The sequence below is a fragment of the Balaenoptera musculus genome, chromosome 12 (genome assembly GCF_009873245.2).
Source record: "Balaenoptera musculus isolate JJ_BM4_2016_0621 chromosome 12, mBalMus1.pri.v3, whole genome shotgun sequence".
NCBI classification, from domain to species: Eukaryota; Metazoa; Chordata; class Mammalia; order Artiodactyla; family Balaenopteridae; genus Balaenoptera; species Balaenoptera musculus.
Genome location: NC_045796.1, coordinates 51,266,592 through 51,279,830, shown reverse-complemented (window position 1 = coordinate 51,279,830; position 13,239 = coordinate 51,266,592). Strand labels below are relative to the sequence as shown.

The 13,239-nt window shown below is 33.2% G+C and overlaps 1 protein-coding gene across 5 annotated transcripts in view; it reads left to right on the top strand.

Annotated features, from left to right (window-relative positions):
* Window positions 1-12,762, top strand: part of CEP57L1 (centrosomal protein 57 like 1) — a 53,740-nt gene extending 40,978 nt beyond the window's left edge. For 3 of the 5 annotated variants that reach the window (XM_036872051.1, XM_036872050.1, XM_036872052.1), the window contains exons 5-11: window positions 2,287-2,403; window positions 3,377-3,454; window positions 3,947-4,033; window positions 8,580-8,657; window positions 8,773-9,014; window positions 10,036-10,180; window positions 12,346-12,762. In XM_036872051.1, coding sequence (XP_036727946.1) covers window positions 2,287-2,403; window positions 3,377-3,454; window positions 3,947-4,033; window positions 8,580-8,657; window positions 8,773-9,014; window positions 10,036-10,180; window positions 12,346-12,564 — 966 coding nt within the window. In that variant the 3' untranslated portion in view covers window positions 12,565-12,762. Of the gene's footprint in view, window positions 1-2,286; window positions 2,404-3,376; window positions 3,455-3,946; window positions 4,034-8,579; window positions 8,658-8,772; window positions 9,015-10,035; window positions 10,181-11,099; window positions 11,219-12,345 lie in introns of all 5 variants that reach the window. The other 2 variants (XR_005022212.1, XM_036872053.1) reach the window with 2 other exon arrangements.
* The last annotated feature ends 477 nt before the right edge of the window (window positions 12,763-13,239 follow it).

Here is a 13,239-nt window from a genome sequence, read left to right as displayed (position 1 = left end):
TTTTGGTGTTACGGTTTTGTTGGCCTCATAAAATTAGTTGGGAAGATTCCTTCTTCTGTTTTCTGGAAGACCTTGTATAAGAGTAATATTATTTCCCCCTTAAATGTTTGATAGAATTCAAATTTGATAGATGCTATCTGGGACTGGAGTTTTCTTTAAATGTAAAGTGTTTTTGAATAATGAATTCAATTTATTTATAACAGAGATTGGGCTACTCAGATTTTCGTTTCTTCTTGTGTCTTTAGAGAAGTCCCTCTTTCATTCCTGACATTACTAAGTTGTATTTTTGCTCTTTTTAAAATTATCACTCTACCTATCTGTTTATCAACTTTATTGATTTTTTCAAAAAAAACTTTTAAAAAAAGTTTTATGTTCTATTTCATTGATTTCCACTTCATTTTTATTATTTCCTTCCTTCTATTTATGTAGGGTTTAATTGGCTATTTTTTCCCTACCTTTGTATGTTAGAAACTTAGATTATTGATTTTAAAACTTTTATTATTTCTTTTTAAATGTTATATCTTGTGATTAAAGCTATCAAGTTCCCTGTAAACATTGCTTTACCTGCATCCCACAGATTTTTATATTTTATATTTTCATTATCTTTCAGCTAAAAATATTTTTTAAGTTCTCTAGTGGTTTCTTCTTATATTCTATTGACTTCTCTTCTTGTACTTTTTCCCTTCTCCTTCTCCTTTTTAGCACCTGCTCTACAGGTTAAAATATGTATTCTTAACTTACCACATTCTGCCATGAATTAGTATTAAAACATTTTGCATGTAATATTAGATCCTTACCACAGTACGCTTCCACTTATCTCCCTTTGTGCTACAGTTTTCATACATTTTATTTCTACATATGTTATATAACTCAGAATACATTGTTTTTGTTTCTGCTTTAAATGATCAATTTTCCTTTAAAGAAAATTAAGAAACAAGGAGATATTTATCCACATTTTTACCATTCCCAGTGCTTTTTTTTTTTTTTTTAATTTATTTATTTATTTTTGGCTGTGTTGGGTCTTCGTTTCTGTGCGAGGGCTTTCTCTAGTTGCGGCGAGCAGGGGCCACTCTTCATCGCAGTGCGCGGGCCTCTCACTATCGCGGCCTCTCTTGTTGCGGAGCACAGGCTCCAGACGCGCAGGCTCAGTAGTTGTGGCTCACGGGCCCAGTTACTCCGTGGCATGTGGGATCTTCCCAGACCAGGGCTCGAACCCGTGTCCCCTGCATTGGCAGGCGGATTCTTAACCACCGCACCACCAGGGAAGCCCCCCAGTGCTTTTTATTTCTTTATGTAGAATCAATTTTTCATCTAGTGTCATTTCCTTTAGTCTGAAGTACTTCTTTTAAAAGTATGCTGGGAATTCTCTTAGCATGTATTTGTCTGGAAAAGGCTTTATTTCACCATCATTGGTGAAGGATAGTTTCACTGGATATAGAATTCTAGCTGATGCTTTTTTTCTTTTAGCACATTAAAGCTGTTCTCTCAATTGTCCTCTGGATTTCATAGTTTCTAATGAGAATTGTCATCTTCATTCCTCTGTGCATAATGTGTTATTTCTCAGGCTGGTTTTTGTTCCTTTTATCACTGGTTTTCAACCATTTGATAATGTGCCCAAATGGGGTTTTCTTTGTATTTATTCTGCTTGGGTTATTTTTTGTTTGTTTGTTTTAGATTCTTGAATATGTCAGTTAATATTTTTCATCAAAATTGGAACATTTTTAGCCATTATCCTTCAAATAATTATCCTTGTCTGACTTCTCTCTCCTCTCGTTCTGTAACTCCAATTGAATGTTAGACCACAGGTCACCAAGACTCTGTTTATTGGTTGTTTCAGTTTTTTGTTTTTTTAGTAGACTATTTTTTTAGAGCAGTTTTAAGTTAATAAAAGATCGTTCTCTGTATGTTTTATTCCTCTGATAGTTACTTTTCTATGTTATAGTTAGAGAGGGGTAAATCAGTGACTGGTTTGGTCACCTTGTGAATAACACCTTTATTTATTTAATACATGTTTCACTGATGACGTTTTCCATAGTAGAAATACTATATAAAGATACATAGAAGATTTTGTTCCATTGATCTAATATCTTTTTTTACACATTATATTTGTTTTTTAAAAGTATTTTATTTTCTTGTTTTTTGCTCATAAGCACCTAAAGTATGTACATGTATGTGTGTGTTTCTTATGACAGATTTATATTGTGCTTTGAATTCTCAGAAATTGTATTACTCTTGAGCCATTGGCATCACTTGCCAAACTTAGGTTTTGTTTTTTTTCCTTTCCAGGCCCAGCTTCAAAGGGAAAAAGAACAGGATCATATGAAGCTGCAAGCAAAACTTGAAAAGCTTGATGTCTTAGAAAAAGAATGTTTTAAACTTACAACAACTCAGAAAACTGCTGAGGTAAGCTTCTACTTGTTTCTTTGAAGTGGTGATGCCAGGAATAAATCTTTAGTATTAAGCATAATTACACTGTATGTGAATATGCAGTAAAATTAGATTTGTAAAACTTCATTAACAACTTTTAGTAATCCAGATATGAATTCCTGCCTATAGAGATGAAAAGTTAATGTATTCTATCACAGCATGAATGAGCTTGCCTTTTGATGTGAAATTGTAGTTTTGGTTTCTTCTGCAATGGCAAAATATTTTCATTTGTTAAGTAATTTACCTAAAGGATATTGAAAAGATTGCCTTTCACCACTTACAATTAAGTTAAGCCTATTCTAGATCCTGTCCTGAAATGCCCTCTCCTTTTCCACCCAAATCCTATCCATTTCATAGGACTTTCTCCCAGTCCTGCTTCCTCTGTGAAGCCTTCCTTGAGTTTTCCAACACTCAGGAAGCTCACCCTTTGAAATAGTACTGTCTTCCTATTCTAAACTACACCGTGGATATAAGGTGAAATACTTATGTGTATAAGGTTATACAGTATATACATGGTCTGCGTCAAATCATATCATTTCATGTATATTACTGTTGTTTCCCTAAGTACAGCATAAATAGACGTTTGTTGTAATTTGTCTATATTTTGAATGAAACATTGAGACCCAAGACTATAATTGTTTGACCTTCTAGACCTTTAAAACCTCCCAAATTTTCATTATTATGATTTTGTTGATGAAAGTTAAAAGAGCCTATGCATATACATTCTTTGCTTTTCCTTTGTTCTTCTTGTCTATAATAGCAGGTAAAGAAGCATAAGAAGAAAGCCAAGAAAAACTTAGCATCTTTTGCCATTCCTTTTTCTTACTTCCTGCTTTAATTTACCAAACTATTAAGAATCAATACCCTAAGGACTCTATTTGGAAAAGGAATATAAGATATTTGGCTCTAGTTTTTGTATAATAATCCCAGATTTTTTATTCTTTTGCAGGGCAAGATTAAACATTTAGAGGAAAAACTAAAGGAAGAAGAACATCAACGTAAGCTCTTTCAAGACAAAGCTTCTCAGGTAAATAGAGCACTATATCATCTATCACATTAAAATCATGTACGTTTTATTGTACTTTATTAACTGAAGCCTGTATTCTAGACTCTAATTTCTGCTTCCTAGCTTGTTATTTTTTGTCTCGTTTTGCTATAATACTGAAGTTCTCAGTAAGTCAGCCAGTATATTCATATACTTGGATGTATTGCCAAGAGATCTTTTGGTCTTTTGAAATTCTGACAAACATATATATATTCTCAGTTGAAAGAATTCCTGCTATAGATTGTTTTCAGTTTGAGATATAGAAAATAATTCATTCTCTTAAAACCAAAATGATTGTAATTACCAGTAGACCTGGTAACTTTTACACACAAAAAGTAGTATTTGGCGTTTTCTTTTCTTCCTCAAAAAACATTTTGTCTTTATAAATTGAGATCTGATCCCTCATTATAATGTTTTTGAAGAAGAAGAAACTTGTTAAAAATCAATTTAATACATTTTTTTTCAATATTGTAGCTTCAAACTGGACTTGAAATCAGTAGAATTTTGATGTCTTCAGTATCAAATCCAAAGTGCTCCAAGGAAAAGAAGAAATCTTCAAAGGTATGCAAACACTTTATTCTTATCTTGCTAATACATATTTCTTGCTAATGCTTATTTCTTCACCCTTTTAATATTTATACCTATCCATTTCCAAAAAAAATTTGAAGAGATTTATAATACAAGACAGTGCTCTGAAATGGGCATAAAAACATGAGTCAAGTAATGATGGTTTGGGGTGTGAGGACAGAAAATTCCATAAAACCTAGGTTAAAGAAAGTAACAGCAGTTGAGTGCAAAACCTAGCTCTGAGTTTGCTTAACAGCCACAGCAAAAAGGAGCATATAATGGGCAGTACATCTATCTTTGTGAAATAACAATAAGCCTTCCAGTTTTTCTAGAAAGACAAACATTTTCCTAGTACTAAACTGTTAGAGAAATGTATTTTGGATACTTTACGAAAGAGGCAGTAAACAACACAATAGATACTGACAAACACAATAGATCCTGGAAGCAGTTTTATATAATATATGCACAATAAAAAGACAAAGATATAGTATTAAATTTTATTGTATTATAAATTATAGTATTATAATTATAGTCATTTCTCTAGGTAAATTATTTATTTTTTTCTGTGCTCATAGCCTTTGGATTTGCCTAAAAATAAAGATTGGGGAATGAGTACTTTATAGATTTACCAATAATATTTTGTTTAGATGAGTTGATATTTTGGGTTTATTATATTAAGCTTTCTTATTTATAATGGTAAGAAAGAAAATGTTAATCCCTTTTAATCTTATGATTCCGAAATTATAGTTTTGATGACCATCATTACTGTTTACTCAATATGCATGTAGTGTTTGTGTGTGCTCTTTGCTGTGGGAACCAAGCATGCTATTTGCAAGTTCTGGCCACTGCCATAGGCTCACCCTATGGATACGATAATGGAGGAAACGTTATACTTAACTTTAGCTAGTCATTTATTCCATAAATAAGAGTTATTATTCAATAGTTCGGCTGCATTTTTCACAGATTTTTTTCTTTCAAAGAATTTGCAAACTAAGGTAATGAAAAACATTTTCCCAATGCAATTTATGTTGATTTTTTAGCTTATTTCCTTCCTCAAGTATGTTTTATGTCTTGTCTCTACAGTAAGATTAGAAGCTGCAAAGCCATATAGAAAATCACTATAAGTAATTTACAAGTGGAAAAATTATTGACTTATTTTTATATTTGTGTTTTATGGCACCCTTTGATGAGTTAGTGGAAAAAAATTTTTAATAAGGTACAGGGAGAAACAAGGTAAAAGAAATGAAGGAAAGAAAAGGTAGCTGTTGGAAGAAAAGAAAAAGTAATTAACAGCAAAATCACTTTAAAAAAGTAGTTAGTTCAAGTCCCAAGTTCATAGGATCTGCCTGTAATAATGCCTCCCTTTAAAGATGGCAGGGACACTTAGTTGCTTGCTGAAGGTAGGATCGGATTTTGAGACCTCTATGAGAGTCCTGCTTGTCTCACTGACACTTACTCCATATCCTGGATGTAGTTCATTCAACTCATACATCTTGATTTACATAGACTAGTACCTTTAGGTAGTAAAAAGATAAATAACACAGGAATTTACAAAGAAGCAGATAAATATACAAATATAAGACAGAGTATAATAAAAACTTAATGGAGGTATAAACAAAGTATTGTGGTACTGTACAGATAAAGAATATGTGAAGGGGTCATGCAAGAAGCAGCATTAAAGGCAGCCTTGGAAAATTAGTAAGTATTGATAGAGATGAGGAGAAGTGTATTACAGTCTGAGAGTATAGTTGGTTTTTCCACGAAACCATAAATAATTGTCCAGTACTGGGTGTGAGATGGTGTCATATGAGACTGAAATTGAAAATATAGCTTGAGGTGAGATTATGACTGATCTTCAATGCCATGTTAAGAATTTGAACTTTTATTCTATAAATCATTGGGAACCCTTGAAGGCTTGTAGGGAAATGATTAGAGCTATACTTCTAGATGGTAACTGACAACAGTATAAGGTGAGCTTGGAAGTAAAGAATCAGGCTGTTTGAATGTGGTAAGCAAGATGATGGAAGCCTTTCCTGTGACATTTTCATTATTCTCTTAAAAGGTTAGATTGTAATCAATCAGAGATCTCATTCAATATAGTAACTAAAAGAATTAAATTTCTTTTACTCTTAATTATAACTGCTTGAAATAGCCTTAGACCAGACCATTGTTTTCCATTACTTGAAATTACCATTCCTAAGGTACAGAGCTTGAATGATTGTCCAGGGTCACCGAGCAACTCTGAGTGAATAAGAACTGACTCACAAACTTGTGATTTCTCTACCTCTAAGCCATTTTATTTCTTTAATTTTCAGAAAAAAAAAATTGAATGTTTATAATAGTTAAGATATCTAAATTTTCATTTAGAGTTGGGAATATTTTGTTTTCATTATGGAATATGCTCAGTTTATTGATTATTCTCTTGATGAAGTGTTAACTAGAGTGACCAATTCACCCCAGTTTGCCTGTGACTTTCCTGGTTTTAGTACTGAAAATCCTGTATCATGGGCAAATTGAGACAATTGGTCACCCTAGTTCAATCCTTCCTACAAAAATAGTGAAATCATTTACTTTTAAGAATGTAGTTTAGCAGTGTCTTTTTAAAAATGTTTCATGAAGGAGTATGTATAACAAAAAATGTCTGCTCGAAGGATAATAATGAAATTAGCACTTGGTATACTCACCACCCAGCTTAAGAAATAGAACATTACCAGCACTGTTAAGCCCCAGCATATATCTCTTCTAAATTGTATTCCCTCCGTCCAAGGATTAACCACAATTCTGATTTTGCTTTTATCATTCTCTGGCTTTTTTAAAAAAAATTACTTTGCCAAATAAGTATTCCTAAGAAATACATTTTTTAGGTTTATGCTTTGAACTTTATGTAAATGGACTTACTCTGTTTGTGTTCTTCAGCAGCTTTCTTTTTCCTCTCAGCATTAAGTTTCTGAGATTCTTCCAATTGATACATATACCTATGGTTCGCTACTTTTTATTGCTAAAAATATTTTTTTCCTTTCTCCTTTCAGTGATCATTTGGTTTGTTTCTCACTTTTTGTTATTATAAAAAACACTGTTAAGAACTTTCTTGTACATACCTCTTGGTGTATGTGTTCAGGAGTTTCTCTAAGATGCTGGGCCATAAGTGTTATGCACCTTAGCTTTATGAGATAATGTCCAAAGTGATTGGACCAGTTTATGTTCCAATCAGCAGTTACCATTGTTCCATATACTAACCATAAGTGTCTATTTTTGTTTTTCACTTTTTATTTTGAAAAATTATATATTCACAGGAGATAACAAAAAAATATAAAGGGAGGTCCCATGTATCTTCAACCAGTTTTCCCCAATGGTAACATCTTTCATAAATATAGTATAAAGTCCAGGAAATTGAAATTGGTACAATACACAGAGCTTACGGAGATTTCAACAGTTTTTTATTCACTTAGTTGTGTGTGTATATGTATGTGTGTGTGTGTGTGAGTATATGTAGTTTTATATAGTTTTATCACATGTAGATTCGTGTAATCATCACCACAGTGAAGACACAGAACTATTCCACCTCTATAAGGTTTCTTCATGCCATCCCTTTATAGTTACACATCATCCTGCTCCCTAACCCTTAGCAATTTCTAATCTGTTTACCATCTCTATAATTTTATTTCATGAATGCTATATAAATGTAATCATACAGTATGTAACTTTTTTAAAAATTTTATTTATTTTTGGCTGCGTTGGGTCTTCGTTGCTGCACGCGGGCTTTTCTCTAGTTGCGGCGAGTGGGGACTACTCTTCATTGTGGTGTGTGGGCTTATTGCTGTGGCTTCTCTTGTTGAGGACATGGGCTCTAGGCACACGGGCTTCAGTAGTTGTGGCACACGGACTCAGTAGTTGTGGCTCACGGGCTTAGTTGCTCTGCGGCATATGGGATCTTCTGGGACCAGGGCTCGAACCCACATCCCCTGCATTGGCAGGTGGATTCTTAACCACTGCACCACCACGGAAGCACAGTATGTAACCTTTTGAGAGGCTTTTTTTGCTCAGCCAATTCCCTTGCAATCCACCCAAGTATTAATACATTTTTTAAAGTTTCTGTGTAGTATTCCATGTTATGGATGTGCCACGGTTTAACCATTTACCTATTGAAGGATATTTGGATTGTTTTCAGTTTTAGGCTATCACGAAACAGTTATAAACATTTGTATACGGGTTTTTGTGTGAACATAAGTTTTCATTTTTCTGGGATAAATGTCTAAAAGTGCAATTGCTGAATCATATGATAACTACATGTTTAGTTTTATAAGAAACTTCCAAACTGTCTTCCAAAGTGGCTGCATTATTTTGTGCATATGAGTAATCTGGTTTCTCCATATCCTTGCCAGCATTTGGTGGTGTCACTTTTTTTTTTTTTTGGCTGTTCTAATAGGTGTATAGTGATATTTCATTGTAACTTGCATTTTCCTAATGGCTAATAATGTTGCATTTGACAAATGTCTTTTTAAATATTTTTTTGTTTACTTTTTCCCTTGTCAATATTTAGAAAACTAAATGTTTAAAGAGAGGACCACCTCAGCAAATTTATTCAAAGTTTGGATCACTGCCTATTGTGGCTGAGAAGGTGAGAGGGGAAAAATGAGGATACTTGTTCAGGTAAACTCAGGCTTTGTTGTAAGTGCTATTTAAATGCCATCAGTTATTTAAAATCGTTCTCAGCTATTTCTTTTCCCCCAAAGTCTGCCAGTGCAGGCCATTCCAGGAATGCAAGTACACAAAACCTGCAGACAATGCAACATTACAGGCCACGTATCCTTCAGAAACTGGCTGAAGTTTCTGAACCTAGATGTCTCTACAAGCCTTCTAGAACAACTTCTCAATGTGAAGCTGTACCTTCTGACTCAGAAAAGTCCATTTCCATTTGTAACAATTTGTCTGAACTTTTGATGGCAATGCAAGATGAGCTGGACCAAATGAGTATGTAAGTATTTATCAGAAGAAGTAGCAAGATATTTAGGTATTTTTTTTTCTTCTCAGTCTTTCAAACAATGCCAGTTATAAATTCTTAAAAGTCTTACTTAGCCATTTGGATTTATTTTGATCTGCAGATTTGTTGTCATTGATTTTTCATTATACTTGTTGTATTTAAATTGCATTTTAATTATCTATGTGTAATTACTACTGTTTCCAATTTAAAGTGTTTCTGTATTCCCAAGATCTGAACTGATAGACAAATATTTCTGTCATTCTAACAAATGGGGTCTGGTGACCTTAAATTGTAACTCACAAATGCTTTTATAAGAAAGATTCTCCTTTTGTTTCTTATAATCTTTTTAGTTAAATGAATGATTTCATTAGACAAATAGGAAAGCAATTTCTTGTTTTAGATTCTGGCTGGTCTGCATTACAAGTCTGAAGCATCCATAGTAAACAAGATTCTGTATGGGATATATATTTTAAGCTTCAAGTTTAAATATATATTCAACAAAAATTCCAGAAAATATGTGATTTGGGTGGCCAGCTAGTTGGACTGAGACCTCTGTAGAATATATAACTAGTTCTTTTGGCAGTGTTTCTTTGAGTAGGCTATCACCAAATCTCGGGATTTCTCAGGCAAATACTTCTATAGCTGGAATTCTTCCACAGATTCTACATTAAGAATTCCAAACTTGGAATGAAAAAGAGTCCCTTAATGCCTCTAGCTAAGGACATCAGAATATTTTACTACAGTTAACTGTGAACATCAAGAATTCAGACCTTTTTTTTAAGATTCTTTAAGATCCTAAGTCTAAGATATTTCTAAATATATCTAATCTCAAATCATAAGAGCCTGTTTATAATTACCATAGATTTAATTTTATAACCCTACAGAAAGAGACTGTCTTTGAAGGTTAGTGTTTAGCTCTGATTAAAATTTATGATTGAACAGAATATTGTCTAATTGTGACAAAGACATATACTATAAACTGTAATAGTGCTTGATATTTGCTTTTCTTTCATAGGGAGTACCAAGACCTGCTGAATCAAATGAAAGAAACTGAAAGCCAATCAGTCTGTGAAAACATAGAATGTGAACTAGAACATTTAGTTAAGAAAATGGAAATTAAAGGAGAACAAATTTCCAAACTAATGAAGCATCAAGACAGTGTAAGAAGGCTTTAGTAAAAGATTTTAATGAAAAGATAATGTATCTGGATTCAGTGTTATATCTGTGTATGACCTTCCAAATTTGAGGCCTGTATGTATGGCTTAGAGAAAAGATGATAGATAGGAATCCCTTAGGCTTATTATAGAGTCATCTGTCCATTGAAATAACATGGCCTCCTACGTAACTCTCCAAGATAATACAAAGAAAAGGAAACAAGGAAGTTTAGTTATGGGAAATTCCCTGGTGGTCCAGTGGTTAGGGCTCGGCCCTTTCATTGCTGGGGCCCAGGTTCAATCCCTGGTTGAGGAACTAAGATCCTGCAAGCCTCATGGTGTGGCCAAAAAAAAAAAAGGAAAGAAAAGTAAGTTTAGTTATGTATTCAGAAATAACTTTGGGAAAATTAAGAGGTAGGCTAGATTTGCTTTACAGCTCTCCCAGTTATCCTTTTAGCATTCTTTCCCCTTATCCCTCTCTTCCCTAATGCCTTAATGAAGCCCCTTATGTCAACAGGTGTCTAATGCATATATAAACCTGGCTTCTGAAGCAGTACCCCAACTCTAAAACTGCTATTTCTAGTTTCCCAGAACAAGCTATGCTGTGTTCTATTCCCTGGGGACCTGTGCTCAGCTAGCTCTAGAGGGGTGATGAGGGGGACTCTATCCTTGTGTGTAAATTCTTAACAGCTAAGAATGGCATAACAGTTTTAATATTTTAATGAAAAAATCATGGAATATTATATTTTATCCCAAGACAATGACTCCATTCTTACTACGATTATGCTACTGGAACAGAAAGCAGAGGGAATCTTTCCAGGAACCCTCAGGTCATATCATGTAGCTATCTGCCTATGGAATAATCAGCATTCATATAAGTTGGTGATATATTAACCTCACAATTAAGCCTTCCCCACTTTTATAGGAAAGTAATAAAGAATGCAGAATTTTACTGCCTTTACTCTTCTATGGCCAATAAAGAAAGAAAGAAGGAAATGAAATTTTGAAGCAAACATTTTCACTTTACTGGCTTTTAAGTCTATAGTAAGTAAATTTTTTGTATGATTGTGTTAGGGTGAAGATTATATAACTTGTATACTTTCTTAGAATCACACAGGAGAAACTTGAAAGGAATAGAAAAATAGTCATATTTTTTTAATTTAGGAAGTGTGTACATAAATAATATTTTGAAAAATATTATTTATATTCCATAATAACTATAGCAGTATAAATTTTCAAGCATTTTTAGACAAATAGAACACCAGATACTTAGCCAATGTCTAGACCAGCTCTACAAATTAGGCTGTGCTTAAGTGAAATAGATTAAGTAATGGAGGGAATTCCCTGGTGGTCCAGTGGTTAGGATTCTGCGCTTCCACTGCAGGGGGCACAGGTTGGATCCATGATTAGGGAGCTAAGCCGTGTGGCCTGGCCAAAATAAATAATTTAATTTAATAAATAAATAATAAAAATTTTTAAAAAGATTGAGTAATGGACTGGACTTGGAAGAAATGGGTTTTGACTAGTCTATAAGTTTTGTTTTGTTTAATTCTGTCTACCCAATCATTACTAGATACTCCTCAATGAGATAAAGTTATTCCTTTGCCTTTTTTTTTTAAACTGGCATTCAGTAGTACTTTAAATTCATGAATACTTTAAATTAAAAAATAATAATAAATATATATATATATAAGCTCTATAAACTTGATGCTCACTCCTAGCACCAAATCTTCGCTTTGTTGTTAATGTCACCTGAAAGGTCCTTCTCTCACCTCCCTGTTCTCCAGATTTTTCCCATTTCATATCTTACATAAACATTCCTTCCTCTCAGCTTCTCCAGCCCACATTGATCTTGTCCTACTTTAACCTTTTCACATATACACTTTTTGTCCTACTCAAAGTTATTGTGGCTTGAATTATTCTCTAGTTGTCACATATATGCTTTTATTTCACTAATAAGAGCAGTAAACTCCTTGAAAGCAAAGATTGTTTTATTCATTATATTTCTGTCTAACTAGCACAGTGTTAGGCATGTAATAGGTATTCAATAAATAAAGACTTACCGAACTTTTTAATTTCACGTAATCTTTAAACCATCAATCCAATCCATCTACTGTAAGGTATATTTTAAGTATATTTTTGACTAAAATGTTAGAATTTTTTCTCTCCAGGTCCGCAAACTGCAGCAAAAAGTTCAGAATTCGAAGATGAGTGAAGCTTCAGCTATTCAGAAAGAAGATAGCAACTGTAAAGGATCAAAGAACATAAAAAATAGCCCCAGAAAATGTTTGCTAACTAACTCTCCTCAAAAGAACAGCAACTTTCGTCCAATACGAGTCCATAATCTTCAAATGAAATTGAGAAGAGATGATATCATGTGGGAACAGTAACACAGTAGCAAAACTGTCACCTTAAATGAACTTTGTCAGTGAGATCTTGAACTATCTAAAGTGGTTTTAATTTAATATACCTTTATGAAATTTTGAATTATGTTTCTAGCCTCTATAAAGTGTCAAATTGTAGTATTTTAAAATTAATGCCTAATGACCTCCTAAGAGCCCCAAATAATAAATGATTGCTTTCTTGTTTTTCTTATTGACTGAAGTACCTAATCTCACCATGTGTTAGAAACATTGTTCACTTTGCAGATACCTTAAGCTAAGTTTAAAAAATTATACTAGACTGATGATATTGAAAATTGAGTTAAATTTGAGATACAAGTGCCATAACATTTTTTCATTTAGTAGGCTTGGAACCTTAAGAACCAATATAAAATTAACAGAGTATGGAAAGGTCTTTTTACTTTCCTGGTGCTTCCTCCCTATCTTGTTTTAGAGCTGGGAAATGTTTTTCTTTTTTGGGAAGAGGCCTTTAGCCCAAGTTTTTATGTGACAATTACAAATAGGAACCCATAGTTACTTAATTTTTAGATGACAGTAACTCAGCTGTGGAAGCCTTTCTCTGCTATTCCCATTCTGTTTTACAAATCTAGCTTTGGTTTTTTTGATCTTACTCCTTTATAACTATATTTTTGATATTTTGATTAGTGGTGCCATAAGAGATTT